General features: G+C 40.1%; 2 protein-coding genes across 4 annotated transcripts; one reads left to right on the plus strand and one right to left on the minus strand.

Annotated features, from left to right (window-relative positions):
• Positions 1-288: 288 nt before the first annotated feature.
• LOC309710076 (lactase-like protein) lies at positions 289-11,324 on the plus strand (the record flags this gene model as incomplete). Its single annotated transcript, XM_082539257.1, has 14 exons — positions 289-433; positions 1,212-1,361; positions 4,033-4,193; positions 4,799-4,886; positions 6,034-6,143; positions 6,231-6,359; positions 6,460-6,555; positions 7,338-7,392; positions 7,560-7,721; positions 8,605-8,879; positions 9,157-9,283; positions 9,392-9,591; positions 9,676-9,739; positions 11,209-11,324. The coding sequence occupies 14 exons, from the start codon at positions 289-291 to the stop codon at positions 11,322-11,324; spliced, it is 1,878 nt and encodes a 625-aa protein (XP_082395383.1).
• Positions 11,325-23,899: 12,575 nt separating this feature from the next.
• LOC309720166 (serine/threonine-protein kinase pim-2-like) lies at positions 23,900-26,933 on the minus strand. 3 transcript variants are annotated; one of them, XM_082556801.1, is made up of 4 exons: positions 26,708-26,933; positions 24,730-24,910; positions 24,473-24,643; positions 23,900-24,383 (listed from the first exon to the last, which is right to left on the minus strand). In XM_082556801.1, exons 1-4 carry the CDS (start codon positions 26,741-26,743, stop codon positions 24,292-24,294), a joined length of 480 nt encoding a protein of 159 aa, XP_082412927.1. In that variant the 5' UTR covers positions 26,744-26,933; the 3' UTR covers positions 23,900-24,291. The 3 variants fall into 3 exon arrangements, with proteins under 3 accessions (XP_082412927.1, XP_082412929.1, XP_082412928.1); XM_082556803.1 differs by lacking the exon at positions 26,708-26,933 and adding an exon at positions 25,871-26,375; XM_082556802.1 differs by lacking the exon at positions 26,708-26,933 and adding an exon at positions 25,240-25,861.
• Between the last annotated feature and the right edge of the window lie 518 nt (positions 26,934-27,451).

The following is a 27,451-nucleotide window of genomic DNA, read 5'->3' on the forward strand; positions in this document are numbered from 1 at the left end:
ACCAGAGACAAACTAACCCAATAAACATTACTGCTGCCAAATAGAGGATGTAACCAGTAGTCACATCCAGCAGATAACTTTTTTAATATCTTCTGATGTGTTTTGCAAACAAATTATGCTCTCTGCCATTAACTTTGCTTACAGTGTCAAAATCCCTCCTTTTCAAAAAGATCTGTTGGCCCCAGCAAAAGCTTTATGCTCACACTTCACTGCTTTCAAATGGAGAGGTATTCAGTGTGCGTCTGGTGGGGTGGGGGTTGCTGTACATGTGCTGATGAATAGCAGAAAATGTCCTGGATACTCGACTCGGTTTTGTTTTTGTTACCATTGGCAGCGAACCAGCTAGTAACGCTGGCGAACACTGATCAGGTGGAGAAGCTTGGAGACTTTTCTTGCATTTTGGAGCAGTTTCCAACTGAGACAAATGCAGCAGGTCAGACATCTATATGTGGTTCTGAGTGAGGTGGTTGGGGCGACACAGGCTGAGCAAAGGGGAAAGTATAGGGAAAGAAACAGCACAGGAATTAAGGGCAATTTTGTATTTCTTCCCCACTCTTACTTTTTAAAATCTTCCACATCCTTGAAAAGATTTAGCAGCTTGAAATGTCAGTCATCCTAACCGTGTTGGACAAGTTGGCTTATTTTCTGTCTCTGATAGCATTTTGTGTCAGTGTGTCCTACAGCTGGCTGAAATGAAACTAGGCTCTTCTGACAATGACTGGGTGTTTCGGTGGATATGTAACTTTTTTCAGTGGATATTTAAATGATCCTGAGGTTTGGGGTTGAATTAGGATGATTTTACTCAAAACCTGTGGACACCTGACACCTGAGTGTAAGTTTCTGAGTCTTTGTTTTACTTAAACATTTATGCATGTTCTGTGATATTCCATCCTGTATAGTTCAGAGCAGACTGAAGCCTTGCAGCAGCTGCCATCCCACACATTACTGCCATTAACCCTATGAGGTCTATGTCATCACTGGTGACAAACCTAATCCTACCCTAATATGTTTGTTTGTTTTTTAATTATTCACGAGGGTACAAAGAAAATCAAAAGGTATTTATATTTTTTCCAAAAAAGTCCTTTGTGCCGTTCCAAAATATGAGTAGGATTAGTGTAATGAAGACACTACACTTTAAAAAATGAATGTGCAAGCTATGAGGATGTTAAATCTGTGCTAAAATCTGGCTAGTCAATTGTAACTAAAGACAGTGCTCTCTTTGCCAAAGATGACAATGCTGCAGTGGGGAATCCTGAGACCACACCATGTGCTTGCCTTGGTGCTATGTGTGTCAGCCACTGAGGACTTTGACTGGACAAAGAACGAGAGAACGTCCTTCTACTACGGCACCTTCCCAACTGGTAGGAAACCAGGAGACCAGCAGACCACATGCTGGACTTACAGTTCCACAGGAGAGCAATATAGTGTCCGTATATATAAAATATCTCTCTGGTATATTCAGCTAAGCTCATTTTTGTTAGTAGAATCGAGTATTCCTAGTTCCTACATGCAAATCCCAAATCCCGCACTTTTTCACACTCATATTTCTTTTTCAGTGCTCAGAGTTAAATCTTTATTATGTAACCAATTTATTAAACAATCTGTCACAAAACCAAGAAAATACAAATATCTTAATCATCAGCAACTGGAGTTATCTGAGAATTCATAAATGAATCAAGCGTAAGATTCTTCCACTACTACTTGTTCTTCTTCTGACTTCACCCTTCAGACGTTCCCACAGCGGATCGTCTTCCTCCATCTCACCCTATCCCCAGCATCCTTCAATACAGCTATAATACATCTAAGGTGTTTCTCTTTTCCTCAGGACTGGCAGCTCATTTTCAACATTCTTTGTTTACTATATTCACCATTCCTCCTCTTTCTAATCGTGTCCATTCTGGTCACTCCTGATGAAAATCGTAATATTTTCAACTCTACCACCTCCGACTTGGCTTCCTGTCGTTTTGTCAGTAATATCATCTCTGAACTTTGTATACCATCTTTCATGTAAATTTTTCTTTCACTCTGGCTTTTTCCCACAAATCCCACCTGCTACGCATCTACACCCACTCCACCCTGTCTGAACTCTCTTCTTCACCTGACTTACATTGCATTACATTACATTGCATTGCTTTGGATGGTTGACCCCATCCTCTACCTTCACTACCTCTGCTTCTTGCATTTTAACCTTTCAACGTGCCTCTCTCTCACTCACACACATGTACTCTGTCATACTTCTATGGACTTTCACTACTACCCCACCACTATCTTACTGTCCTGCACCAGCCTCACATACCTCCCCTAACTTCCTTATGCAATGCCAGGGTTCCTCTCGTGGAACCTTATCATATAGTTTCTCTAGAAACAAAGACAGAGTGAAACTCCTTCTGACCATCTGTATACTTCTTTATTAGGAATCTCAAAGCTAACATTGCACCTGCAGAGCTGTTTCTCAGCATGAAGCCTCATCCTCATCTTCCACCATTTATATGTTGTTTCTACTTTCACTTGCTTCTTCTTCTTGAAGTCCAAAGTCATCCTACAGAACCCATCCAGTGCTGTGTAGCTACATTCTGCTATCACTCAGACGTAGCTCACCCGTGTGCACCATCCTCCACTCTAGTATGTCACTCAGTGTTCCTCTCTCTTCTCAAATATGTTTCTACAACAGCCAGTTCCATCCTTTATGCAAAATCTGCTACCATGTGTCCTTCGGCATTTCTCTGTCTCTTGCCGAACACCTCATCACCTCTGCTTCCTTTTCCACTGATATCTGTTCCAATCTCCCCCTGGAGACTCTCTCTCCCACTTCACACAACTTACTCCCGAATTCCTTGTTTGTGGAGCACATGCACCCCTAACATTTTCCACATCACTGTTTTAATTTCCAACTTCAAACTCTTGATCCTAGCTGATATTCTCCTTACCCCACGACACTATTCACATACTCTTCCATCAAGATCACCCCTGCTGTATTTCTGTTATTATCTACACCGTGACAGAACAGCTCCGGTGCTCCTGGCCCTGCTTCTCTTCTACCTAGCTTCCTGCCTACATTATAATATCAACCTTCCTTCTCTCCATCATACATACCCCTGAACCAGTCATAATCCCCAGAGTCCCTACTCTTCCACACTTCCGCCTTTCCTTCTCTCTCACTGCCTCCTAATACAACCTCCACCTGGCCTCCTCTTCCTCCACCTTTGGTCCACAGAGTCACGTATTCCACCTGCAACCTGTCGGCCAACAACACCTCCAACTGATCTAATTGATCCATTATGGGGTGTTGATGATAATCATGTGGACAAATATCAAGTCAGCAGCCATCCTTAAGGCTGAATATACTGAACTAGACTGAAATATATACAGTATTACAGTTTGAATAGTGATGTACTCAAATAGGAAGCTCTCATAATTAAAGGAACAAAGCCTTGAACTATTTTAATTGATGTGTGGTGAAGACAGAATAAGGAAAGTTTCCCTTTTTTAAATCATATTATTAAAAATCTGATATTTTCCATGATATTGTAATTTTTTGAACATGCACTACTTGCTTCCTGGCATACATAAATGTTTTGATACTGAGTGTCTGCTCAAAAGGCTCAAAAGGCTGTGAAAAACATACAAATGCTTATTGTCTGACCAAGATTTTTCAGAACATAAATATATTATGACATTTTTCTCTTTTGCTTTTTCAATACTTATGAAGGCATGACTTTTAATTCCATATTATGCAACACTGTATAGGAAACCTATGTCTCCAGCGTTCGTTCATATCACACAATCTTCATGACAGACAGATCTTTCCTAAGTTGCCATAATTTTTTTCTGGGCACAAAATGTTATTAAAGAACAAAGTAAGAATAAAACGTTCTTAAAGTGCTCATGTTGGTTTAAAAGTTGATCGTATAATTAAACATAAATATAAAATTCTACCTTAACCTGGAAAACCGTAATGTGATCATGATTATAAGCTCAGGAGTGAATACAAAATAAAATAAGATTTGTTGATTGTTTTTTGTTCCTCTGCAGGTTTCTCCTGGGGAGTTGGCAGCTCTGCTTACCAGACTGAAGGAGCCTGGAATGTCGATGGAAAGGGAATAAGCATCTGGGATGCATTTTCCCATAAAAAGGGGAAAATATTCTTGAATGACACAGCAGACTCTTCATGTGAGGGATACCACAAATTCAAGGTGACGTGGAAAAAATGGAATTTTCTTCAGTGCCAAACTGTTACACACAATATTTTATTGCTCAACCGATCTAAATGACTCGTTTCTCTTCCTCTAACATTCATTATCACAGCCTACATTACATATGGATGCATATTACAAATATAACTGTAATATAAAAATATATTTTCCGTTTTCTTGCTTTCCTTCTAATGTTTATTTGCAGCCCAGAATGTGAAGGAATAGCTTTTACACTAAAGGTAACATTTTCAAAAGGTGTCAGACTCCTGACAGTGAATAAAGTAAAAGTAAATATTAAGTAAAAGATCAACATGAAAGTAAGTAAATAAAATAAAAGAGTGGTCTTACATTCAAATCAAACCACAGACTCCAACATAAGCCACATGACTTATGACTCCTACACCCCAACCAACATCCAGAACTGTTATAGTTAGAATGGAAAATATGTTTTAGGAATTTTAGGAAACATTCAATCTGATTACAGCTTTATCTGAAGATAATATAAAGTAGACCTGTTTCATATGTTATCAGACAAAGACTCACATCTAAAGACATCGTCTTTTGTGATTTATTTAAAGAAATATTTCCTGCTGTCTGTCTTTAAGGACGATATTGCCTTGATGAAGGACATGAAGCTGAATCATTATCGTTTCTCCATTTCCTGGCCAAGGATTTTACCCACTGGACTGAAAAGTAAGCATAAATCTGACATCTGACATCATTTAAAAATGTATATATCTGAAATTTGCACAAAAAATTAGGACATTTGTATTTGCGTGATTTTTTCTTAGTTGTAACAATACTTCGTTCCCTTTGAAAATCTATTTATTTCCTCTTAAATTGTGCCACACGTGTAAGGAAAATGCATTTGTGGGTTGAGCAGTAGAGCTGAATATGGCGGTTGCATCCATGATAAACTTGCCAGTATAAACAGCTTATTCTGCTATGGACTCTTACTGTGAGCTTATGATAATCTAAGACTCACCCGGATAGGGACCAAGCCATTGGGCAACTTAAAGAATGTGTTGCACAAAACCAAGTGTCAGCAGTATTATAGTTTCATAGAACAGAGGATGTCAGAGGTTGTGAAGCGGACATCCCAAAAAGATGACACCGGCATTTAGGAGCCATAAACAGAGCTCTGGTCTAATAGGGCTTCCAGGAAGCCTACCATGACTGCCTTTCACCATCAGGCCCAGTTTTGCTGGTCTCTGCACCATGAGCACTGGAACTTCAACATGTGGAGGAACAATATGTTCACCGAAGAGTCCAGATTCCCCCTGCAGCAGTTGGATTGTGGGGTCAAAGTGTGGATTGATTGTTGCACTGATAGGGTAACAGCGTTAGGTGGTGTAAGTGTGATGGTTTGGGGCGGCATCTCCCTCACTGAATAAACAAGGCTTATCATCACTGGAGACAATATCAATGCAGAATGATATCGAGATGAGATGTGGCACCCAGTGGCAATCCCACATCTCCACAGTTCAGGTCTGAAGTCCATCTTCCTCCAGTCTGTGACCGAGCTGGTGTCCAGCCTGACAACAAGGTGCCTGGGTATTGTAGCTGTGTATGGTTCTTCGTGCTACTCAGGCCCCGGTCTGTTTAATGAAATTGCCAGTATGAACTTGCTTCTTCAGACGTCAATAATCTGACACCAAGCAAGAGTCAGTAGCAGAACGAGCTGGTTGGCAAGTTTTTCATGGATGCACAAAAACTGTGCTCACACTGTATGTGTGAGCCTCATGCTGTGGATTTCCACAACCAACAATTGCATTAGGTGTAATGTATAGTTTCCCAGCACTTTGCTCCATGTAGTGTATGTCACTTTCAATTCTTACAGGTGAAAAAATCAATGAGAAAGGAATTAAATATTACAGTGACTTGATTAACATGCTACTGGATAACAAGATCACACCCATTGTCACTCTATACCACTGGGATTTACCACAGGTAAGCACTAATATTATTGCTCAACATAGTTTCTTATCCAAAGCTATATTGTAGATACAACAGTAAAATCTATGTTACTCTCCACAGGTGTTACATGAGAAATATGGCGGTTGGCACAATATCAGCATGGTGAATTACTTTAACGACTTTGCTAACTTATGCTTTGAAAGATTTGGAAACAGAGTCAAGTACTGGATTACTTTCAACAATCCTTGGGTATGTCAGGTTAAAGAAAAATGGTTCCTTCACAGTTTGCAGTTGTAATGTAATACAGTATGCTGTGTCAGAGAGTGATTGTCAGTGTCTCGTTATTAAGTCCATTGCTGTGGAGGGATATGAAACAGGTGAACATGCACCTGGACTGAAACTGAAGGGAACAGGAGCTTACAAAGCCGCCCACCATATCATCAAGGTAGGACTGAATGACTTGTGCCCAGTTTTGCTGATAAATCTGATCATTTACCATAATTTCCAATTATTAGTTTTAATACTATGACTTGAAAAACAAAGGTGCTCCAAATCAGTTGCTGTCAAGATTATAATTCCATCAATTTTACCAAGAGAAGGCCAGAAAGTGCAGTGGTCAGATGAAACCAAAATTAAGTTCTTTGGCATCAGGAAGCACATTAATGTCATGAAGTGGCTGAGCCAGTCGTCAAAGGTCGAATCCCTCCCAACATGTAATCAAACCTGGTGATCAGCTATAAAAATGTCTTATCGCTGCACTTGCCAACAACGATTTCATGTTTTGGTTGATATTCTGTCTCCTACATTAAAACCAAACTGTCGAGAGCTCATTTATAAGTTTGCTCACGTACATATTTTACTGAATCTGTAACTGAACAAACTTTAAATTCAGCAGAGCAGCAAATAATTATTATTTACCACTACTGTAATCAGTGTTTACAAAAATGCTCTTTACAATTATGTTATTATTTTACACATTTTTCTTTACCGTATGATTCCTACATGTTTTTTCGTTTATTGTGTTTTGTTAAATATTACATTAAAATTGGTCAAATATATTGTGTTGCTTATGTAGCAGTTTGTACGTTATTCTTCGTGAAGCCTCACATCTTATTTTGTTACTTTTGTTACTCCCAGAAAAGATACTGTATCTCACTGGGACCTTTGATTGAAAAAATAATGGTGAACAGACATAAGGCTAAACCTGCATCTCTATCTTTGCAACAGGCACATGCTAAAGTATGGCACACGTATGACATGCAGTGGAGAAGCAAACAAAAAGGTGAAAGGGAAAACTTTCATTCATTCATCTATCTATATATATATATGTGTGTGTGTGTGTGTGTGTGTGTGTGTGTGTGTGTGTGTGTGTGTGTGTGTTTGTATTTATGTGTAAATAATATATGCACATGCATAATTTCTATCAACAAAGCTCTTGCATGTGTGCAGGCCTGGTTGGGATCTCGCTGACTGCTGACTGGGGTGAACCAGTGGACATCTCCAACCAGAGGGATATCGAAGCAGCAGAGAGATACATTCAGTTCTACTTGGGCTGGTTTGCTACACCTCTCTTCCATGGAGACTACCCACAAGTTATGAAAGATTACATTGGTATGTCAAATGCAACCATTTAGACCTTTGCAATATGTAAAAATGTCCTCACCCCAAAAAAGAAAAAGGATATAACTACATGTGTCAAGAATTTTCAAGGGAAGTTTAACGTACATCCCTTTCAAAGAGAAAAATCTCACCACGTCATTCATTTATTTTCATGAATTTCTGAATAGGAAGTAATACTTTCCAAAGCAGCTGCTGTGATCCTGGCCTTTTCAAACTCAGTGGTCAACACACACTGCTGAACTGCTAAACTGAGAAGAAGAGCTGAGCTAGAAGCTGTTGCTATACGGAGGTATATGGAAGACCTCTATTGGCAGAAAGAAGCACGGGGGGCCGGGGGTACTTTGCAAAGTGTTACATGTCTGTCTTTCGCCAGATTTTGTCACAACAGCAAAACATAGCAATTAAGAGCCTGACTTGTAGTTGATAGCAAATATGTTGTGATCTGGAAGAAAACAGCCATGCGCTGCAGTAAGTGCTAACCTATTGTGATCTTGGGGGTTTGTGTACACACTTGTCACACAACTATGCACCTCACTTTCTGTGTGACCAGCCATGAATAAGTCACCACGAATGCTTTTAACCTGAGTGAATGCACTATTACCTCCGCTGGTAGATTAATTCCTATATTCCAGTGTCATCATGTGTAGTAGCTGTACACATGCTAGTTTGAACAGAATACTGAATCAATCAAGATCCACTATGTAACACTTCTCTTTGTTTGCATAAGAGGAAGTTGCATACTCAGTATTTAGTGCATTGTAATTTTAGCGTGACTTCAGTCTGATATTATGCTCCTTATGTTCCCCCACCCCTGCTGTCATTGATGCCTTGCATATAGCTTCACTTAGTTTTACAGTGTACTAAATTTCTTCAGGCAGGAAGAGTGGCCAGCAGGGTCTGGGAGCTTCGCGGCTGCCCGTCTTCTCTCCTCAGGAGAAAAGTTACATCAAGGGCACCTGTGACTTCTTGGGTCTTGGACATTTCACAACTCGCTATGTCACTCTGAAGAATTACCCATCAGGAGCTGGAGACAACTATTTCTCTGACCGTGACCTTGCTGAACTGGTTGACCCACAATGGCCTGACCCTGGTTCTGAATGGCTCTACTCCGTTCCCTGGGGCTTCCGACGCTTGTTGAACTTTGTTAAGGTACACATCCTGATTACTGAGCTATTCAAATTAAAACTCTAGCTGTATTTGGGGGAAACTGGGGCTTTGTGTGAAACCACTGCATCATGGACATATTCACAGTGAAGACTGGATGAACTGATCACTCATGACAAGTTCATGTATAGCAAATGTATCAGCATTATATAAATTGTTGATGTCTTTCTGTTGTGAACCTGGGTGATACTGTATTCATTTGAAATATAGTTTTTCAGCAAATATAATAACAAAAATATGTGATATGGCATCTCACTAACAGACTCAGTATGGAAACCCCATGATCTATGTGACAGAAAATGGCGTGTCAGAGAAAATGCTGTGCACCGACCTTTGTGACGACTGGAGGATGAAGTACTTCAAAGACTACATCAACGAAATGCTCAAAGGTGAAACCCAGGAAGACGTCACTGTCTCAAAAACTGCCTATCAAATATCAAACCTGTGTACATTAGATATGATGTCAATCAAACGAGTGTCCACGATTCGACTTACAGCGATAAAAGATGGGGTCAATGTGAAGGGGTACACGGCCTGGTCTCTCCTCGACAGCTTTGAGTGGGATGAAGGCTTCTCTGAGAGGTTTGGGCTCTACTACGTGGACTTCAGGAGCAAAAATAAGCCACGCTACCCAAAAGCTTCTGTCCACTACTACAAACGCATTATCAGCTCAAATGGCTTTCCCAATCAGAGAGAGGTAAACGCTACACACTTCATGCTAAAAGTCCCCCATGGAGGTGAAGACACTATGCTTAAACAAGGGCTTGTTTGGGCTTTACAGGTTGAAAGTTGGAAGAGGAAAGCTGTAGAGACGTGCTCCTCCAGTAACCAGCTGCTGGCTGCAGGTTAGTATAATGAAGTAGTGCGTGGGCTGTAAAAAGCTTGGTGGGGCCAAACAAAGGAAAATTCAGTCTGAAGCTTGTTTTTGTCTCATCTAACAGGGTTTTTCTTTGTTTTGCCCCTCCAGCTAGAAGAAAGTCAAAGGAAAATCAGGAACTTGCAGGAATGGAACAGGCTTGGTCAATCCATGATGAAGTTTAGGTACATACTTTGATGCTGTGTGAGATTAATGTGATTCTCCCAGCTTTTACTGAGTCAAAACACATTTCAGCAACACATCAGGTACAGATAGGAGCCTTAGAATATGCGAGGGTGTTATATGTAAGCTTTAAATTTACATTTCACGTGGTGAGCGGTCCTTAACTTTGAAAAGAATTTCTCCATCCTGTCTTTCTTTCCCCGTCTCCAGTACTGTTACATAATAACATCTTTTTCTCTCACAGCGATTGCACCTTTAGAGAGCAGACACATTTTGGACCAAACTGCACAGAAACTGTGCGTTTGGTTGTGTGTTTGGGATTTTGAGCTTCACTCCCTTTATGCTCACTCGTCTTCTGCTGTACTGCAGCCACTTTTACTTACATCTGCACCATAAACAAATCACAGGGATGAGAAGGGAAAAAGGATATCAGGATTTTTTTTATTACTCAGCAAATATTGCCATGCTAGCAGGACACAAAAAATGAACTAATCTGCTTATTAGATTGAAATTAATTAAAGGGGCCGGAACGCTATTCCACGTCCTTCCAGCTCAGTTTAAGCCCTGCTCGCACATTTGACAATCACTTAATTAAATTAATCACTCCTAACATTATATAACACTTAATATGTTACAATTAATATTTATTTTATTTGTATTTCATTTGCACTGTATGTTCTTTGTTCAGATTAGTCAGCCACCAAGCTCATGCACAACATAATGTCACAACAATGCTGAATATCCTCGTAGGTATTTTAGAGTGCAGATGGTGGTGAACTCCACAATAGAACGAGTCACACAAGTTAAGGAAAAGCTGCTGAATAGAATCATCTTACACCAGGAATGAACCCATATTAGAAATAGCCAAAAGTAATACAGTCAGAGCTTCACACCATAAACATATTCAACACGTATTTCTACATTTATATTTAGTTGTATTTGTAACTCTAGGTATTTGTTACAGTTTTATCATTTTCTTTGTAAAATTGGTATAATATGTTCATGCTGAAGTATATAAAGGGTTTTTCTGATCCTCACCACCATAGCATCCCATCTTATCATTCTGTTAAAAGAGTGCTGTGCTTTTGCACTAAGGAAAAAATTATTTTTTATAGTACACAACTAAATCAAAAATCTAAGTAAGCTGGGGCTCTAAATGTATTGTGTATTATTGTAGGGTCTACCTTACAATATAAAATGCCTTGAGCTGAATAGGTAAAGCTGAATTGAATAAATGGCGATACACTAACTCTTGGTTCCATGTACGCGTTGCAGATCCATTGATAGGCCACATGGAGATGGTAACAGAGATTGTGGTTCCCACTGTGTGTACACTCTGCATCCTCATCAGTGCGGTTTTCTTCATGTTCCTGCTGCGTCGACGCCTCTGAAAAGTGCACGCAGTCACATCATTGAGAGCTCACAGATAAAGAAAATAATCTAAGCTTTGCTTCCATGCTGTAAACGTGTATCCTGTCTCAAGCTTATTGCTGATTTAACTGTCCTGCTGCTGCTTTGAAAAAGAAATGTTTGGGGGTCATCATGAAAAATCCAAAAGCAAACGTCTGTCGCCATGTGAGACTGAAATCCAGATTTGTGCTCGATTATTTCATTAATCAGTTGACCCTGTGTGATTTGAAATAGCTGTATTCTCTATTGGCTGCCCAAGTTCATTTTAGAGAGGTGTTGGCTTGTGTCCATAAGTTTCTAATAAGATTGACGGGGAGAAGGTGATGTCCATGCTGTGGTCATGAAACTTTGATTAAATATATTTTTAAGAATTCAATGGTGAGTGAATATTTAGGTTCATTTCCTTTGTTATTACTTTATCTTATGAAAAACAACCAATGTAAAAATGTAATAAAGGAGCCCAATGCGCTACCACCCAGTAAACTTTAATCATCTTTCTGATGCGGTCCAGTGTCAATGGCATTACCTGCACAGGTGTTCCTAATAAATAGATCAAAATGCTTTCAATTTAAGCATCAGTAAATTGTTGGTTCTTGATGAACAGTTTGATTTATAGTTTTATTGTTGCTCATTTGTATCACGTTGTGTTTATTGTGTTTTCTTTTGCTCCTTTTGAGTAACAAAAATCAAAAATAATTGTAGTGAGCAGGTAGAGCCTGGAGGGATACGCATGGGAAACAACAGGAATATAAGTCGCTTTGAGACAGACTGCGTCTTACATCTAGCCAGGTGGGGTGGAGGGGGTGACAATAGCAGCAAAGGTGAAAGGGAAGGGTTACAATAAGGTAGCGAGACCTGTTGTGATGTATGTTTTTGCAGTTACGGACAGCGACAGGATGGAAACGTGCATATCAGAAGGACAAACTCAGGTTGAGGGGCTTGCAGGCAAGGCTGAGATGGACATGTTTAAAAGTGGATATACGGGACTTAGGATGTTGAACGATCAAGCTACCATGGAAGAGGAAGACCACAGAGAAGACGCATAGATGTAGATGCATGGATGTCGAAGGACGACATCTCTGTCGGTGTAGGGTAAGATGGAGGTAGATGATCTGCTGTGGCAATTCCTAAAGGAACAGGCTGAAAATAATAATATGAGCTCTTTATCATTTTTTGATTACTTCAAAACTTGAACTGGAAAAGAAAAGCTGTAGAAAACGACCTGCTGTACTTCAGAGACTCCTGCTGGCTGAACAGGCTTTCAGGCTTCCTTCTGTTCCTGCACTGTAATCATGTATTTTTATTGTATGAAAACCCCAAACACTGAGTCAACCACAGACGGACAGAGATTTTTATATGTGCTGATGAGCCTGAAATATAATGGTGTCTCAGGCAGATGATGCATAACATTGATTTAGGCAGCTGGAATCAGTTTTTAGTGGAAAAATGGTAAATAGACTGGTTCTTAGATACAGTTGTGTTTTCCTACTGAAGCACTCAAAGTGTTTTATAAAATGTTTCATTCACACATGAACTCTTTTTTATGCATAAGTGCTTTTTATCTGACTTTTCTATCTAACATTCACATCCTGATAAATGCGTCAGAGAGCAACTTGGGGTTCAGTATCTTGCCAGGGATAGTTTGGCATGTAGACTGAAGCAGCTGTTGAACCGCCAACCTTTCGAATAGTAGATGACCTCCAAATACACAACCTGCTCCAACTCCTAAGATACAGCCACACAAAAATATTTGAAGCTTCATGAAATCTTTCATAATAAAATGCCACAGAAGTAACTTTTTTTTCTGAAGAAATGTTTTCTCTACCTACTCATGAAGCAGGGAGAAAAAGTAGAAAGCTTATACAGAGCAGTAAACAGAGTTTAGTGGAGAACACTTTGGACAAATGTATTATATGGCAAAAGCTGGTAAAGGAGGAATTTTAAATTACCCTGAAATGAAAGGAAGATGAGAATATGCAGAGAAGAGAAGAGGATACTAGCAGAAACCAAAGTAATGCAGGGAGTAACGACGGGTTTTCCAGTTCAATCTAGAAAAACAGTAACAGAGTGTTAACAGTGGTGAGGTTTGTAAAAAAAACAACAGGTTAGCAGATCTATACCTGGAATTTTGAAACATCGGATTGGAATGTCAATAGGCTGTTCTTCTTCAGAGAATTAAAATAGGATGCATAAGCTTTTCGGTTAGGCCATATATCCCTTCACCCCTCAGGTGCCAAAAACATGGACACATCAATGTACTGTGCTAATCGCACCAAGAATTTAAAAATAATGTACGAGATAAATGTTGTAACTGTGGTGGGCAGCAAACGATCCCATAGAAACACACTTAGAACACATTATAATTGAAACCTTGATAAGTTCGTTTTTACAGCCCGTGCGACAGATCGTCACAATCAATGGATGAACTTGGCAGACATTCACAAGCAAAAGTAATTTGATGTGGGGGACTTGATGCAAGCAGCATGTTAGATGGAATTACAATGTCCAGAATGGAGCAGTTATTGAAGAATGAATGGATTCATCTGCATGATATAAGCTGTAAAAGCTTAAATGTTAGAGCTGGAATTGTGGAATCACATTAGTTTCAGATTCACTGGCCAGTTTTTGTTCATAGCAGGTACTTAAAGAGACACAGAGCTGAGTGTAGAGGAGTTTGACACAGAGGTGACACCAGACGTGGTGTTTCAGTTCTGCTGATTAGGAAACAATTACGTTAGGTAGTGATCAGGAAATGCAAAATATGTTGATGTTGAAGATTTAAATTGTTCTGTATATAATGCAAATTTATAGGTAATGAATATCTAGGTCTAAATTATGAAAAGGTAACATTGGCAAAAGGTTGTTTTTTAAAATTCATAGATCAGTTCAGTTCAATTCAATTTTATTTATACAGCACCAAATCACAACAACAGTTGCCTCAAGGCTCTTTATATTGTAAGGTAGACCCTACAATAATTCATGCAGAGAAAAGCCCAACAGTCATATGACCCCCTATAAGCAAGCACTTTGGCGATAGTGGGAAGGAAAAACTCCCTTTTAACAGGAAGAAACCTCCAGCAGAACCAGGCTCAGGGAGGGGCGGGGCCATCTGCTGTGATTGGCTGGGCAGAGAGAAGGACGACAGGATGAAAGACAAACATGTCTCTTGTTAACAAGCCGAGGACAAGCCCCTCAACCCCAGACCTGGGCCCGCTGAAGGGATTGGCAGATGCAAGTGGACTTGGATCAGAGGCTAATTTTCCCCACAGAGATTGTAACAACTACTGTGCGACCCGACCTCGTCCTTTGGTCTAACTCTCAAAAACTTGCGTATGTCATTGAGCTGACGGTACCATGGGAGGAAGCAATTGAGGAAGCATTTGAGCGCAAGAAGCTGCGCAATGTCAACTTGTCAGCTGAGGCAGAGGACAGAGGCTGGAAGATCAAGGTGCGCCCTGTGGAAGTGGGGTGCAGGGGCTTTGTTGCCAGTACAACAGCAAAACTGCTTAGAGAGATCTGTTAGGTGTCGGCTGTGTGCGGACAGGGATAGGACCCAAGGTGCAGACTCCGGAGACAGAACTTAAACCAAAACAGCTTTAATGCTGAACGCAAACATAAAATAACTGGAAAAACTCAAAAATAAACTAACACCAGCAGATTGACAAAACACACAGCAACGTAAACGGTAGATCACGACACGGACACAGAGAAACACAGGGCTTAAATACACAGAGGGAGCAATCAGGGAATGAGTAACAGGAGGGAAACACAGCTGGGGCAAATCAGAACTAACGAAACTGGGGAAGCAAAACCAGACACATTAACATCAGACATGGACTTTCAAAGTAAAACAGGAAACATAACACAGACTGAACAAAGACACAGACTCGCACGCACTGCAACAGAGGGAACAGAGACGTGGGACCAGGGCAGACACAGACACTGACTGGACACGGGGATATAGCCACTAAGGACACACAGAGACGCGAACTAGACAAGGGGATACAGCTGACAGGGGAGACAGAGCAGCTAGAGAAGACAGAGACATAAACTATAAGACAGAACTCAAAGAAACCAAAGACTAGAAAGTATAAATAATATAATAAACTCAAAACCCCTGGGTCGACGACCCAGGCATCCTAACAAGATTGGGATCAGAGGACAGGCGCAACAGCAGGCTATAAGAGAACTAGCTAACACTGCTTAGAGGACCAGTCACTGGCTATGGTTAAAAAGGGCTGACACCACTTGGGCAGCTAAGGCAGTCAGCTAACCACGAGAGAAAAGAAATATTCCGCTCTAAATGCTAAAGAGGTAAGTATTATTTCTCAGTTGCAGTGAATAGATAGAAAATAAACTGTAGGAAACTAAACAGAAAAAAGAAGAAGAGAAATAACAATTTAACATAAATCAGTGACACACTGGGCCTGATCAACCCTGGCAGGGCCTCCTTGGATGAAGGTGTCTAGTGATTATGGCCGAAACACGTGATGAATCCAAGGTCCACTAATGATGATGTGTCCCAAATTTAAAATGATAATCTAGATTGATCTCTAATCCCTAAACCTAACCAAGGAAGGAAAATGGCAGATTAGCCTGGGTAAAAGACCAAAAGTTGAGGCACACAATGGTGCGTGCTGCTGACAAAGTTTCTGGGCTGCCTTTCCTCATAACAGCCATCCCTCAAGAGTCTCTCCATCTAAAGCAATGCTTTATCAGGGACTGTAGCATCTAGTCCTTTTAACTGAATGCGAGTACTCAAATCAGAGCTTTAACATCCAAGATCTGCAAAATAATGGAGAAAATTATAAATGAAAGAGGATCACACTGTATAGAATATCAAAGTGGTTCCAGCATAATGTTTAGAACATGAAATGAGAAAAATATAAGACATGATGTTTAGAGAGGGGCTAGTAAACAAAATGAGGAAAACTGTTATCAATGGTTGAATTTTTAGATGATGAAGGATTTTATTTATTGTATAGTCAAATACAAGTTACTCTGAAAGACTTTGGGTGGAAAGTGGAACACCAGGGAATATGGTGTGCTCTTCCATCCATCCATCCATCCATCCATCCATCCATCCATCCATCCATCCATCCATCCATCTTCATCCGCTTTATCCGGGGCCAGGTCACGAGGACAGCAGCCTAAGCAGAGAAGCCCAGACCTCCCTCTCCCCAGCCACCTCCTCCAGCTTATCTGGGGGAACACCAGGGCGTTCCCAGGCCAGCCGAGAGATATAATCTCTCCAGCGTGTCCTGGGTCTGCCCCAGGGCCTCCTCCCGGTGGGACATGCCAGGAACACCTCACCCAGGAGGCATCCTTGTCAGATGCCTGAACCACCTCAGCTGGCTCCTTTCGATGTGGAGGAGCAGCGTGCCCTTCCTTATTATTCTATTCAGAAAATAGTAGACGAATGAATGCAAGAAGGCATTAAATATAATTCAGTGTTTAGGTGAAAGTGGGTTCATCAGATCTGTGCTATACTGTAGATGTGTTGTATATGATGCAGCAGCAGACACAGCTCTCCTGAAATGAAACTGTATTCAATATCAGGCAAGATTCTGGATAGTTGTACTTAAAACAGCTCCAACAGAAACATTATTGGTAGACACAGAAAAATGTCATTAGAAATTAGAAAAGAGCTGCCAAAACTTATCTCTCTAGCAAAAGTACAGGGTCATGGACAGGATCACACAGAGCATAGTAAGGGGAAAAAAGAGATGGAAATGTGGTAGAAATAATAGGAAGGAAGGTTTCTAAAATTAAAGTAGGAGAAATGACAAACACAAGCTTAGATTTGGGCACACTGGTTTAAACAGTACATTTATTCATGATAGGGAACCACAAAAAAGGGGAATGTGATTACTTTGGTAAACACGTTATGTTACACTGTAAGAAATAACTGGTTAGGAGAAGATGACTGACCTATGATCTCAGTAGAATAACAGCACACTGAAGCTCATCGACTTACTGTAAAAACACTCATGAGGTGAAAGCAGGGGCGATTTTATCCCCCAAAAATCCAGAGCGATGGTGTCTGAGACGCAGCGGAGCGGAGGTGGAAGTGCCTGTCTTAAAACAGGACACATTAGCTGCATTTAACCTTCAGTTACTCTTTATATAGTTGGTAGGAGTCGGGCCATGTTTCTTTTTAGCTGAAAAACATTACACCAGGTAACCTGCAGTGTTGAAAACGCGTTTCCCCACGATGTTTGCTACCCTACAATCCGTCCTGCTCTGTAGTAAAATCAGCGATATTTGACTGTCCTGTTGCTCCCATTGAAATGTATACAGCCTATTTAAAATCTAAGACTTCAGATTGTCCGTAGCCTGCTGTTGTTACCACTGTCCTGTTTGAAATTTAATGTGAGAAACTGGTTATTTTGCCATATGTGCCGATATTAAACCCAAAGTACTTACTAGCTAACTGACTGGATGCCCATTAACCTTATAACTCCTGTTGTGTGTGTGTGTGTGTGTGTGTGTGTGTGTGTGTGTGTGTGTGTGTGTGTGTGTGTGTGTGTGTGTGTAAAAACTGAGATGTTCAGAGGTCTTGCTTCATGGTATCGAACAGCCCGCACAAAACAGGTTCTTTATGTTTTAGTTTAAGTGCTGATGTAAACCACAATGTTCAGCAAACATCTATCAGGTCATTGGACTGTATTTTTTTAAAGCTTAAGTATGCACACATGGGATATATTAAAAACTGACAAGCCGTTTGAACACATGATGTGAAATCACTTCATTAACCTGCTGGATTTGCCAAAAGTTCAAATATTTATACTACTTTGGCACATTACTCCTAACTTATTAAGTGGCTCTTAGTGAGGGTCATGATAATCAATTCAATTGAGCAGAAGTGACATTCTTACTTCGATTCGTCCAAATTCATGTGAGTTTCAGTCTGTTCAGCCTGTTTCTGTGTAGCACCAAGCAGCAGACCTAAACCTGGATGTGCTTCTGGCTTCTGCCTCTAATGAAAACGGATGAGTGTAAAATGCAACCATTGTTTGTAGTTTGCTGCCACCTACTGAGTGAAAAAAGAACTGAAGCTGTAAAAAGTCAGTATTCCTAATGATAGGCTTCGTTTTGTTTCAGTTTCAGTTCACTATACAGCTCATCAAACTGTTTTCCCTTTACGTTTTGATATAATAGCTTTTTAGTACTACTGAGACACATACTGCCTTTTCCTTCTGTCAGAGTAATATTTTCTTGAGCTGTGTAACTGGATTGTTCAAACATAGAGGTAGTTTGGATTCACTGACACAGGAGCCATACGCCCTTTCTGCAGTTTCTATGCTTCCTTAGCTCGTTTATGTCGCCATTGTTAATCCTGTCCTGTGCAAACAAAAGCTCAAGCTACACTTGTCTGACTGACAGAAGGTTCAAGAGAAGGACATTTGCTCTCAACTCTTTCCCTGTTGAAATGTTATTCCAAGGAAGTGAGTTTCCTACAGGGTATGGAGGGTTAGTATGTGTTAATGATTTCAGTGTCATGCAGGGGAAAGCAGCATTCAGTGGAAGCTTCTCGGTGACTGTTTTAAATCCAAATATGACCCTTATTTGTGGCGCATGTTAACATACGGTCAGCTCAGGAGTTAGTATCAGTGATGTGGTTGTCACGAGGTTGCGCACAGCATCACCGGCAAGAGGGCTTGGTTTGAGAGGTTTTTGGCATCTGTGATGTGATTTACAACCATCCACTCATGTACAGTAAGAAGCCGCACTCACAACCGTGGGCATCAGCAAGTTGGTGAAATTTAAACAAAACAAAACAGCGTCACATCCGAAACTCTCTTATTGTACCCAAAATACAAATTTTAGTGATTACATGTGGCTTCATTAATTATGTTCAAAAGGATGAATACATAACGCAAGTAATAACTTTATGATCAGTCAGTGAATGAAGGAGCTCAAGAGTGCAAATATAGTTGCAATAAAGTGACAAATATGCCCTTTTATGTCAAACAAAGACCGAAATAAGTGGCATCAGTGTGAGGATGAAAATCCAACCAACCTCACACTGCAGATATCAGGGCAAAGCACAGTGGGGGGGTTGCAGTCTGCACGCACAAGAGGGCTAACAACGCTGTGAGTGACGGAATCCACCCAAACTGAGGAACAGCTTCTTCCCCAGAGCTGAAGCCTGCACTGTTTGCACTATAATATAATATAATATAATATAATATAATATAATATAATATAATATATCATGTTGCTATTTAATGTTTTTTGTTGCAGCTGCTCTGTGAGCCAAGCTTTCGTTGTCTAAATTCAATGGCAATATATCTCTGCACCACACGATGGCGATAGATTCTCACAGACAGTCTGTGCTCTGCTTCCGCCACCAGTCATCTTTAAATCTTTTTTTTATTCAATGAAACCTTTATTTAACTGTCCATCTCGCAGCATTACTTTAAAAAAATCATATTTAAATACGTAAATAAATATAAAAGCCAAGGGTAAAAGAAAAAGGTAACAATTATAAGAATACACGCAAAAATTCACATACATATATTGTTTTGAGCCTTTTTGTTGGTGCAGTCTGATATTGATTGTATGTGCATGTGCACATCCTTAAAATAATGACAGAAATATGGTGTTTTGTTAGTAAACTTACATTTATGGATCAAAAATTTAGCTAAAAGTATTAAGAAATTTATCATAAAAAAACATTTCTCATACTTCTTGGGGAACTTAAAGAAACAGAATAAAACATTTTCCCATCGTAAAGAAAACTCCCTTAAAATATGGACAATAACAAAGCTGCTAAATTCCTTCCAGAATCTCTGTGTAAAAGAACAGTACCAAAAAAGATGTGTCACAGTTTCTGGATGATCCCCACAGAAAGTACAATTAGTATTTATGTCCCTTTTAAATTTGGCCATGTAGTGACTGGCTGGATAACATTTATGTCGAATTTTAAAAGAGACTTCTTTCACCTTATTTACAATCAAATATTTATGGGGGACCATCCAGACTGTCTTCCACTTGATATCTGGAACATATCGGTTCCAATAAGATATTTTATATGGGAGAGAGACGATATCTTCTTGGAATAAACTACGTATTCTCTTATTGCTGTTACCAAGTTCCTGTGAAAAGCAGATTTTTCCTATTGGTGACTCAGCTGGATCAGGGAGAGTGACTGAGGTAGAGATCGAGCTGTCAGTGTTTTTATATAACATTAAAGTCCCTGAGGGTATGGCACCAAGCACCATTGAGAATTCCTGAACACTGATTGGAAAATTATATAGTGCAATAAAGTCGTTGTAAGTAAGTAGTTGTCCCTCTTTACTAACCAGCTGAGCCACCAATAGGATCCCATTTTGGAGCCAAGTTTCCAGGAAAAGTGATTTATTTTTCTATAAAATCTCTCTGTTGTTCCAGATGAGGTATTTGTGAGGTGAGAAGTTGTGTTTATAAATGAGGGTCCACGCTAAGAGGACCTGCTTATGGAAGGATGAAAGCTTTACAGGGAGTTTCTCAACATTGTAATTACAATTTAAAGTAAAATTAAAGCCACCAAAACGAGAGAAAATATGGTATAAAGTTCCAGACAGAGGTAGGGTTTTAAGAAAATGTTTGCGACGTCGAAAATAGCGACGGCCATCTGGGACTTTCTAGTGGACGACTTCATGGCTGCGCCTTCACCTGGAGACTGGCGCTCCATCACAGAGGGATTCCAGGAGCGCTGGAACTTCCCTCTGTGCTGTGCAGCTCTAGATGGGAAGCACGTCCAGACAAAGGCACCCCATATATCATATAGGAGACACACACTTTGATATACACTAAATATTTATTGCATTTCTTTTTTGTGGTGCCCAAATTTATGCACCTGCTTGATTTTGTTTAAACAATTATTGCACACTTTCTGTAAATCCAGTAAACTTCTTTTCACTTCTCAAATATCACTGTGAGTCTCCTGTATGATATTTAACTGACCTTTTTTATTGTAACAACCAACGATTTATACAGGAAAATAATGTCTATTAACAAGGTTGCCCAAACTTTTGCATCCCACTGTATTAGTATATTTTGTCATTAGTATAATATGAAATAACTTCTACATGTGTCAAGTCGTGTGCTAACATTTGCTGTGTAGTAGAACTGAGACATTAGTTATTATAAAAATTTATTTGAAATAATATTAAAATTCTCAAACAGAAAAACATTAAACATAAATATATAAAATATAAGTATTTACAGAGAGACAGGAATAAAAAGGACCAGCTGCTCTCCAGAGCAGGAACAAGGCTGAGGAGGAAATGCTCCATTGGAGACTGGTGTGGCCTCTTCAGGGACTCCAGGATGGCCAGCTCCACCGCCGATGGACCGTCCTGGGACCCGTCCCTCATCTGCCTCGGAGCCGTCCTCCTCTGTGGGCCTGTAAAACAGCACAAAACACAAAGAAATGAGAAGGCTGCTACTAGATTTTAATTTCAACATTGAAAAAAAACAAAAACAGGATATAATCAGATTGGTTGTAGATATTTAGTAAAGGTGATCACAAGGCAATCCCACCGACTAAAAAGGTATCAGTGCTTGCTGTACATACCTGTGGGTGCAGCAGCCGGAGCTCAGGGACTGGGGAGCCAGGAGAAGCAACAGGGGATGCTCTGCTGCAGAATCAGTTGGCTCTATCAATACAGTATTAAATGCTAACAGGTTGAATATGATCAGAGAAAGTATATACAGTGGTCCCTCCTTTATTGCAGCAGGGGTTCTCAGAATAACTAGCCCCTGGCCACGCACTTTATACACTGTTTTCCCCACACACATGAACATTGGTCACAGTTCTCACAATTGATTCTCAAAGTGCAAACCTTTGTAGATTGCAAAACGTAAAAGTATTATTATGCCGCGTTTTGTCTTCATCTGCCCGCCACTTTCGTGCGCCCTTTCCCCTCGCGGTGCAGGTGTCTATTTCCGAATGAGGCTCATAGTTATGGGTGTTTTTGTGCTGTTTTTTCTATTGGACGTGATGGTTATCAAAACCAAACATGATAAATTTGGCAAGCGCAGGAGACACGACACGGAGCAGATTTGTCAATCAGGCTGCAGAATGCAATGCTGTACGGTGCAAAAAAAAGAAAAGAAAAAGAAAATCAGCGGAAAAGCGAAGCAGTGACAGCGGGACCACTGTGTGCTGCTTATTAATAAAGAAAATATATTCCTATATGACAACATGCATGAAAGCAGAACGGTATTTGTACGTCAGTGGGAAAATAACGGTGGCTTGCTAGCTTTTGTGCGGCTTCCCCGGGTCAGCGAAAACTTAAGAGAAAACTTAAGAGAAATGAATGAACCAGGTTGCCCTTCACATATCTTCCTCCAAGCTCGGTCCTTTATATTCCTGTCTCGGTCCAGAAAGCAGCTGGTGTCGTACAGCTCCAGGTTGTTTGCTACGGCGTTGATTAGCCTTCCTTCCATTGAAGAATGAAGGGGTTTGGCTGGATCTGCCCCTTTGACCTAGGTCACAGCCACGTCACCAGGCTCCTGATTGGTTGTCGCGGCACGATTTGACGCTGGAGTTCAGATTTTTCCAACTCCAGGTAGACGCGTAACGCGCGTATGCACAAAATGCAACACAAAAACTCACGCGCGTGGTTTTATTCGCGAGTCAAACGCTCCAAACGCGCTAGACTGACGCGCGTTTCAGGCGTTTTGGCGACACAAATCTGCTTCCGAATTTTCGCGGGAGCCGCAATCGCGGGTCATCGCGCTTTTCCATTGACTTTACATGTAAACCTGACGCTCTGTTCGCGTCTATCGCGTTCGGTGTGAACACACCGTAAGAGCTTTTTATAGAATAAATTGCATGACTGCAGTGAGAAAGCAGTAACATCACGACAATGTCAGTAGGGAGTGGGGAGAGGGTTTTAGGAAAGATTCGAGTGCCCGGTCTTACAACTGCAGCACAGATCATAATAAAATTGCTATTTGCTTGGGTATTACCTTCATGAATGACATCCATATTACTAGGGAGCAAATTCTGCATCTTCAAGTTAGGATTTTAAGGGGGATAAGGGGCGGGGACACCAACTGATGTGCAACTTCTACTAAAGCTTTAGCATCATACTAATGATTCTTGACGCCAGCGAGGCTGACAAAGTGGTGTAACAATTTGGTTTTTTTTAAAGATAGAATTTCCTATTACTGACATCATTTAGAAACTAGGGTTTGACTCCTGTGTGAGACCGTAATTTTCTTTATTTATGTAACTTTTGTTTTCACTGGCAGTTTAGTGTTAGGTTAGGACAAAAAACAAATTAGGAAGGTTAAAGACAGAACATTACTAGATTGTGGTTTTAATTAAAATGTAGCCTGTGACAATGCTGAACACATGACAAGCTACTTTAAGGCATATCACCCAGTTTGTAATATTGCTAAACATTTCTGAAGGCAGACGAGTCATGCTGGCTGGGTCAGTGTCATTTTTGTTGTAATTGATGTCTGGTTTGTTCTGTTCCCTAGTGATGGGTAGGGATGGGTACCAGTATCTGACATAATCCTTGAAATAGTAATAACACAGTATCCTCAGCAAAGATGAATTAAACAAGTTTTATTTTAATGGAAGTTTACTTCAAGTCTTCAGATTTTTACTGTTTTTTATTTGATTACTTTAAAGTATATGATTACATTTGAGTAATTAAATAAAGACAGTTTTGATGGAGCTCCTGAGCCAGCCCAAGCTCTCTATGAAGACGAGGAAAAACTCCCCTGGGGGGGCCAGATTGACGGGAAGAAACCTCAGGAAAGCCCATTCAAAGAGAGATCCCCTTTCCTGGGATGGCTGGGGGGGTTACAGGAATTCCAAAACACTGAAATTTAAAGTGGGCCAATTAAAAAAATTATTTCCTGAAAAAAAGAAAGGTAATTCATACATCACACATAAATGATAACGTCTGAATTGTGTGTGTTTGTGTGTGTGTGATAGGCTTATCTCAGCCAAGTGTGATGCTGTAGGTCCTCCAGCGTCGGCCGCGTCTCCGGGACTTTGGTTAAACACGCGTCCAAGAAATCCCGGCAGTCTGGAAAGAAAGGAAAGAGAAAAAACATGAAGATGATAGTTCCAGTGGTCCAAGCCATCAGTCAGTCTTGAAGTGTGACGTTTTCTTACTTTTGGACAGATGTCTTTTGAATTTCAGGCGCTTTTTGAGGAAGCTCGTGGTGTCAAAGTCCCCCGCATGAAGCGCTTCGTACAGAACCACTCCCATTTGCCATACCGTGGTGGGTCCACACCTGTAGCAACTGCGCCCGTACCACTCGGGAGGGGAGTAAATTTCTGTACCTAATAAACAGACACAATTGCAATTTCTTCTAAAACAAAAGGCGAAAACTGTGACATCTGTGAAGAGCAAGAGCAGAATATGTTACCATAGAAGAGGCGGTACTGCGACCGCTCCTTAAAAAAGCAGCTGAGTCCAAAGTCGATGATACGAACACGCGGTACATCTGAGCTGGTCTCAATCAGAATGTTCTCACTCTTGATGTCCCGGTGAAAGATGTGTTTATCCTCCAGGTGCTTCGCAGCATCAACCAGCTGCTTCAGAATGACCTGGAAATAGAGCAGGGCGATATGACCAAAAATATTCATCACGATATACATTTGAAAAGTTGCGATAACGATATAACTGACGATATAACTGACACTAGACAAAATACTTTACAACTCCACAACTTTATTAGTGCAAAAAACCCCATCAATGTATTTTCACTTAAACAAGCAGCTGTTTTTTTATGTCCATTAAAGTTATATAAAAATGTAACAGTGCAAATTCCTCGCTGACAGTTTAACCAAAAGGCATTTCCAGTGGAAACTGGCCGACATATCCTCAGCATAACCATGTATAATATCCACAAAACTTAAAAAGAGGTTATACACACACAATACGGTAATATCATGTTGAGGTGCAGTACGTATCACTCCGCGAGGCTCCGCCTACGATAGCCGTAATGCTCCGACAATCCATCGAGCGGTGTGGCTTTGTAGCTTAGCAAAGTCGCCGTGCACATAAAACCGTTTCGAGGTCAGTAAACACAACCAGAGTTCATACATAAGGCGCACGGGATTATAAGGGGCTCTGTCGAGTTTCAGAAAATTCAAAGGGTTGATTTTAAGTGTGCCGTATTTTCCATACAACACGGTAATAACGACGGCCTGCTAGCATGCGCTACCAAAAATTGTGCTTTGTTGTGTATCTGACGGACGAAAGCTAAACCAGTTCCACACCACTGAAGCTGCAGCATTTTTACAAACCAGAAACTTAAACAACTGAGTTAAATCAACACAACTTTTTCATATTCAATAAACCTGTGCATTTTGTGTTCATAAAATGCGATTGAAACATGTTCAGATGAAGTAAGTTGAGCTCTTGGAATATTTTAATCCTTCACAATTTTGTCATTTTATTTCAACAGTATTCAATAACTTTTACCCCAATACTACTTGGTCACTTAAATACTACATGCTGTCTTCATATTACATAATGTTCAACAAAGTCTAGATCCTGGTTACCATAAAAATTGAATGGGTCTTCAACAACTACCATCCTTCTATCTTTATCCTGGTTGCAGGAGGGCTGGGAAATAACCCTGAAGTGATAGGTTACAAGGCACGGTACACCCTGGACAGCTGACCAGTCTATCACATAGAAACAAACAACCATTTGCAACAGCACTAACCACCATGCCAACAATCTAGGAAATGTAGGAAAGCTATGATTTCCTGTATTTGATGCAGAATTGTTTTGTTTTGTAATAATACACAATAAATAGCAATAGCAATAGCATGCACGTGGTGCGTGTGTAGTGCCTCTTATAACTCCTGCAGTTTGAAATCTTGTGCGATCTTGTGAATTTCATGAGTTCAGCAACTAACCACTCTCACTAGATTGTATCAGCTCATCTCAACAAGAACAAATTAAGTTGTTGAATTTCGTACAGATTCTTCATGATTTAATTACGTTCATAGAAACATGAAATTATTGTGTTCAAATTACAAGTTAGACTTTTTTAATGTAACAACCACCCAACTTACTTTTTTTGGTAAAAAAACAGTAGAGGTGGCTGCTCGACTTGACTGAGATGGATGCCTTCCTGAAACCACGATCTAAAGAGCGCGAGTCTGAAACCCGTGCAGTGTCGTGGTCGTGGGATTTAACATTGATATATTATTGACTTACTTCACTTGAACATGATATAAACAATTTAATCTAGCCTCTCTGCATGTCATGTAGTTTCTACACTATGTAGTTACACTTAACTTTAAAGCATGAGGCAATTGTGTTAAATACACGCAAGATGCTTACGTAAATCCAAGAGCTGGCCAATCCCTTTTTTTCAGTGTACTTACCTGGATGATTGAGCATGTATCAAGACAATGAGTCATTTACTTTAGTAAAACTGTGTAATGCAACAAGAAAAGAAAAAATATCCGAACTATAGCACCGACTTTTAAATAGCAATCAAGCCCAATAAACAGTTTCTTTTGTTAAAAGAGGGGCCTAATGTCCTCCACAGTTATGTGAGATGATAAAGCCATACAGAAAATGATTACTTCAAGATATAGCTGCTAAAAGTCGTTCTACTACCGAATTATGTGTATGTATCCTCTCCTGATTTATTTCCAAAGTTTACTCACTTGATTTGGATTACTGAATGGAACCTAATCATTTTATTAATCTATACACACAGAAATAGCCACACAAACTAAATTAGTTGGTCAAATTTTATTCAGACACTTGATGAAATAATCACACAATGTGGTCCTTCTAATGACAGCAACATAATCTTGTTAGGAGGTGGTGGGATTGTCACATGCAGTGAGCTAGCATGATTTACTTAAAGCTGATGTGATTCCCAGATTGGACGAACTATTTGCATTTTCCTCATCATTATTTTTATTTTTGTTTTCTGATTGCTGATTGGTAGTGGTTGCCAGAATTATGCTTTCGCTTAAAATACAGTGTTAGCTACTAGTGCCTCAATTTCTTGGTTGTCTAAGAAATTTATCCTATCAGAGCCTTCAAAAACAAAAAATAAAAACAAAAAATATATTTTACAAAACATAATTCCAATTAAAATAGTTAGCTGGGTA

This window comes from Aulonocara stuartgranti, assembly GCF_965226115.1.
Source record: "Aulonocara stuartgranti genome assembly, chromosome: 1".
Lineage (NCBI taxonomy): Eukaryota > Metazoa > Chordata > Actinopteri > Cichliformes > Cichlidae > Aulonocara > Aulonocara stuartgranti.

Coding starts and splice junctions, on each gene's coding strand:
- LOC309720166 (XM_082556801.1), bottom strand. CDS start 26,743: ATGACTCATTGTCTTGATACATGCTCAATCATCCAG. Junction 24,911..26,707: donor ATACATGCTCAATCATCCAG/GTAAGTACACTG, acceptor CTCTATTTCCAG/GTCATTCTGAAGCAGCTGGT. Junction 24,644..24,729: donor GCAGTACCGCCTCTTCTATG/GTAACATATTCT, acceptor TCTGTTTATTAG/GTACAGAAATTTACTCCCCT.